The sequence below is a fragment of the Mytilus galloprovincialis genome, chromosome 10 (genome assembly GCF_965363235.1).
Source record: "Mytilus galloprovincialis chromosome 10, xbMytGall1.hap1.1, whole genome shotgun sequence".
Lineage (NCBI taxonomy): Eukaryota > Metazoa > Mollusca > Bivalvia > Mytilida > Mytilidae > Mytilus > Mytilus galloprovincialis.
Window position 1 is genome coordinate 7,814,227 of NC_134847.1, and position 6,000 is coordinate 7,820,226.

Here is a 6,000-nt window from a genome sequence, read left to right on the forward strand (position 1 = left end):
TTATTAAAAAAGAACATGTGTTATTAATAATTCATGAACATTTTGAACCTACAGCCAGTTCAATGATATTAAGAAAACAAAAGTATAACATTTTCATTGATATGATAATAATGGTACAGTCGAACCTCGTTGTGTCGAACTCGGTTGTGCCGAAAACTCGGATGAGTCGAAGTAATTTCTCGGTCCCGGCACAATTCCTGTTTGATCATTTTAACCTCTGATGAGTCGAACTCGGATGATTCGAATTCTTGGTTAAGTCGAGGTAATTTTTAAATTCCGTCGATGTAAAATTGATGTAAATTGACATCGATGTTTCGAAGTTCAAAAGTAAAAAAAAAAATCGAAAGAAATAGTAGTGCAAGACATATATGAGCATGCATATAGTTTCACAGTATATAAATACTTTCAAATACTCATATACAACCATGTACAAAGACCTTATTCCGTTCTCAAATTTATTTCCATTCTCAATTTTATCTTATTTGAATTTAATCAGTGACCTTAGCCAAGGGGTTCTAGTACAAGTTGTGTTCATTCATACTTAATTATTTTGAAGACATATTTTTCTCTAAAAAAATTATTTTGTGTAATTTTGAAGACCTTTGATCGTGATTATGTTTATATGAGATTTTATATCTTGTAACTAATTTTTTTATCTATCTTCAAAAACGTTAACCTTTGATTGGTTTGCCTTTCATGTTTTGCATACATACTCTGTATTTTTACCTGATTTAAACATGTTGAACGTGAGAAAGAAGACGTAGATACTCTTTCCGAATTGATAAATGATATGAGGTCGTATATACCAATCCGTATTTTTAAAAAAATGAATGGGTCTATACATACTGATGCTACATTAATCTTTTAAGACCTAAGTGTTACAAAACACCTTCCCTAACTCCATGACAAAAATATAGTGCTAGCAACAAACAACATAGTTTCCGTTTGTAAATCACATAAAATAAACCTATCAATAATGAATTAAGTATTGCCAATTCACTCGGAAACTCAACAAATACACCATTACATTGCCAAGGAGGACATCTGTATATTCATAGGCCGGCTGTTGTCTGCTATATGGTAGGTGTTGTCTCTTTGACACATTCCCAATTTCCATCCTTAATTTTACTGTACCATGTTCCTTTACAATTTCAACAAAATAAAGAAGGAAGAATTCCTTCACCTTATTGGATACTTAAAATTGAGAATGGAAATCGGGAATGTGTAAAAGAGACAACAACCCGACTATAGAGCAGACAACAGCCGAAGGTCACCAATGTGTCTTCAATGCACCGATAAACCCCCGCACCCGGAGGAGTCCTTCAGCTGGCCCCTAAACAAATGCGATACTAGTTCAGTGATAGTAGACGTCATACTCAACTCCGAATTATACACAAGAAACTAAAATTAAAAATCATACAAGACGAACAAAGGCCAGAGCTTCCTGACTTGGGACAGGCGCAAAAATGCGGCGGGGTTAAACATGTTTTTTGAGACCTCAACCCTTCGTCATACCTCTAGCCAATGTAGAAAAAATAAACGCACAACAATACGCATAGTAGATATCAATTTAAAAGAAATATGAGTCCGATGTCAGAATAGGTAACAAAAGAAACTAAACAAAATAACAACATTACATAAATTAACAAAGGACTACTGGCAGTTATTACATGCAAGCTCCAGACCTCAATTAGACTGATTGAAAGATTATGTCTTCATCATATAAATATTAGACACACTCCTTCCCGTTAGGGGTTTAGTATTTTGCAACCATAAATCAATGAGAGGGACATAACCCGTCTCATGCCAACAACTGGTTTTAGAATAAATATGTTTAATTCCAATACAAAGACCCTATATGAATCAATATTAGAACCAAAATATGCAATCTTTAATGACCTGACAACAGTAACCTAACTATAATACGAGACTGTTGTCAGGTCATTAAAGACTTAATAAGGTTTTGTAAGTTTCTGAGGTGAATACTGACACCTTTGTGCTTTATAAAGAATATTTCCATAAAAAATTGGATGTGAAATACCTTAACTTATAAGATGTCTGCATGTTTAGTTAAATTTACGAATGATGTCCATATACCGATGATAAAATTTAGTAAATTTTTTTACTAGTTTGTGATTACGAAAACCCTGGTGTAATAATTTTTCAGTAATACATAAATTTATCTCACCAAAATCAAATACGTTGTTATATAAACGAGCGAATCGTACAAGTTGAGATACATAAACACCATAAGATGGTGACAGGGGAACATCACCATTTAAAACTGGATGATTAACGATAGGTCATGAAAAATCATCTCTTTTATCAAAATTTTTGTAATAAGCTTCCCGTTAATGATATAGATATCAAGATCGAGGAAATGGCAGTGGACATTGTTAGTATTAGCTTTATTTAGGTCAGTTCAATGGGATAGATTGCTTTTGCAAGTATTTCATGCTCATTAAGGAAGCTCGCTTGTCATGTTTTGAATTTTGGTCAGATTTTCGGAATCCTCTAGTTTTATCTATTTGAATGCCTTAACAAATTTTGCCCGGTGACCCCCATTTTTCTTTTTATAATTCTTTTACATGTATAATGATAAGCTGTATGTTAAAGTCTTATAAAATTTTAATTATTTTTTAATAGTTTTTAAGGACTTAAATTTGTCAATGATAAAGCAATGAAAAAGTCAAGAGAGAAGATTTTCCCGCCAAAATTTCAATGGCTAATATCTCGAAAACAAGCACGGTGACCTATATATGTTTTTGCGCTTTTGATTCCTTTATCAAAACCCTATCAATATATGCTAGTGTTTTGAAAAGTTAATCACTTTGAAACTTTGAAAACTCCCTTAAGAGCGAACCTACAAACAATTATAGTGCAGTTGAATTAATCGTTTACTGTGTAAATTATTTGTTTATTAAAAACTCCCGTGATGTCTTTTATATCAATCCGACGGCGATCTTTCAGCAAAATTCACTTTCATTTTTTCAACAGTTCTGATATTTTAAAAGCTCATCAAATCATAAACTGTTCATCAGGGTTTTTTTTATATTTTAAGTTTCGAGCATCACTTAGACACACGATCAAGAACATAATGCCCAGTTCAAAATATTCCATGCATTTTTTGAACGACATCATGTAAACAATACATATACTGTAAATATATAGTTCTATAAATGTATTATCATACCTGGATATTAGCAGACAGCAGATAGGAATAGCACAATACAAATGTATATTTGCTAGCAATGGTTTTATAGATTCATTTTATCAATGTAATTATTATGTGATCCACGCCCGTTGTTAATTATCGTAATTTCAAAATTGATTTGTACTGTATATATTAACCATTTACTTTAGACTGTTGATTGCGTTTTGTCCAGGTTTAAGTAAATGTACTTCATGCATATTTAGAGGGAACTTACAATTTTTAATGTTTTTACATTTGCTGTATATAGATTAACTTTAGGCTGTTGATGGCTTATTTCAAGTTGCAAGTATTTCAAACATATTTAGAGAGAACATACAAGTTTTGATGTTTTTGCAGTTGTACTGTTTCAATAAACTGATGACTGCGTATTTGCAGTTGCAATTATTTCATGCATAAATAGAGAGAACATATCAGTTTTAATGATTAAACATTTTTAGTGTATAAATTAACTTTAGACTGTTGATTACGTATTGTCCAGTTGTTTCTTGCATATTCAGAGAAAGAAAGAAAGTTTTAATGCGCAGAGAAAGGGACATTTTGACCAGGTATATGTATAATTTAAATAAAAATGTTTGCTAGCAATTTTCATACGACATAGCCGAAATGACGCCCCAACTTTAACCCAGTTTATACTGCATGATTAAAAAAGACCTTACGACTTTATCTTTATTAATTGGTAAAATTATTATACGTTAATGAAATAGCAAAAAACGCAAGTAACGCTTGATATGGACACGTTTAGGGGTTAGTTGAAAAATGGACACGTTAGGGCGTTTATACAATTGGCACGCTGTGGTGCTCATACATGTTTTGCAGTTTAGTGACGTCGATGTTGGACACGTTTGGGGGAATCGGACACGTGTAGGGGGAAGGACACGCTTCTGAGTGTTACAAAAATACTGAAGTCGGCATTATTGAGAGCCAATATATTATCCAAGTATCGAAAAGTATAGTTATATTTTTGTATCAAATGATGTTTCGGTTGGTCTTTGCTGATTGTAGTCAAAAGTAAAATTACAAAAATACTGAACTCCATGGAAAATTCAAAAAGTCATAAATTGTAACTCATAACAAAAAGACAAACAGGTCCGCAATAAGTGGTGCACAGTTAGTCCCTATTGTAATTCCGACAACTCGGAGACATACGGAATCTTCAGAGCGAACAAAAATGTCATCAACTAAAAATTCAATGGGAGATATAGTATCAAAACATGTCCAATTGACATAGTTCTTTTGTTTGTTGCTACTCAAAAATGATCTAAAAGAGTTTGAACATATGTATTCGCATTCTGTGTTTTCAAATGGCCATTCAATTACATATGTAGATGTGATAATTTTTTCTTAATAAGAATATGAGGCAAAGTGGTATAAAGGGTAGAAAAATCAAAACTTTGAACTTTTACCAATATATGCGTGCAATTTACTCCAAAAGTAATTTTTAAAGGCCTTATTTGAACAATTTATTATCAGGTTTGATTGTCACAAGTGTACTAGTAAGTAGAATTTACAATTTAGTACTGGATCAATGAATTGAAGACGAAATAAATATATATGTGTAAGGTGTTTTGTTACATAAGTATCCTTACATAAAAACTCTATATGGGTCGTTCATGTGCTGCACAAAACCTTTTTCTCAATTATTAACATCAATTTTATCAGGAAACAAAACATAACCTCAACGTTTTTTTTTTTATAAAAACTACCTATTCTAGACGTGGCGTTAATCATAAATCGAATTTAACAATCCCAATCTTCTTTTAGATTACAAAAATCCAAATGTTCTTTTAGAGTACATACGATCTAAGATTATCTCATCTTGCAATAGTATTCAATTATTTGACCTTTTTTTACTTTAGACAATTGCTTTTTTTCACCAAGGAGAATTGACAAAGTGTCCTTTCTTAGGACAGGATAATTCGTACATTTTCACTACATTTGTATAAACTTCAAGTTTTACCTGTATTATTAAAACCGTTGTTTTTTTTAAATGTGATTATTTTCGTAGGGTTAAATATTTCGCAAAGGTGTCTTGCCATGGTTTTGTTTGGACTTATTTTTTTGCTTTTTGGCCTTGAATTTTTATCCCTAATATTTTATTAACTGTGCATTTACATTCAGATATCGCAGATCTAATTTATTCGTTAATAGTGTCTTAATTTTCGTTTTATGATTGAGTTAAGCCTGACAATTGATATTTTATCGTATGTTTTTCTATGTTGTGATGTTATGCTATTATTTCAGAAAAAGGGAGAATGTTTGAATCCATTAAAACGTGTAATCCCGCTGCAAATGTTTGCACCTGTCCTAAGTCAGGAATCTGATGTACAGTAGTTATCGTTTGTTTATGTAATTTATACGTGTTTCTCGCTTCTCGTTTTTTATATAGATTAGACCGTTGGTTTTCCCGTTTGAATGGTTTTACACTAGTAATTTTGGGGCCCTTTATAGCTTGTTGTTCGTTGTGAGCCAAGGCTCCGTGTTGAAGGCCGTACATTGACCTATAATGGTTTACTTTTTTTAAATCGTTATTTGGATGGAGAGTTGTCTCATTGGCACTCACACCACATCTTCCTATATATATTTATAAAAAAAATACTCTGATAACAACACGAAATTCTCTCAAACTTGGTTAATCAACATGATCACGATGCTTGATTTTTTCATTGATGACATAATTTGTTACGTTTTTGGAAGTGTTTTCCAAAAACAATCGGCTTTCCTATAAAAGAAAATAAATGTGCTCCTCTTCTAGACGAGTTGTTCTTTTGCTTCATTGATGCTGATGT

The 6,000-nt window shown here is 32.0% G+C and overlaps 1 protein-coding gene across 1 annotated transcript in view; it reads left to right on the top strand.

The window, feature by feature from the left end:
- The window catches only part of LOC143048848 (uncharacterized), a 123,742-nt gene extending 118,395 nt beyond the window's left edge, over positions 1 to 5,347 (top strand). Inside the window, exon 24 of the mRNA XM_076222717.1 lies at positions 5,333 to 5,347. Within this exon, the coding sequence (XP_076078832.1) occupies positions 5,333 to 5,347 (15 nt within the window). The remainder of the gene's footprint in view (positions 1 to 5,332) is intronic.
- The last annotated feature ends 653 nt before the right edge of the window (positions 5,348 to 6,000 follow it).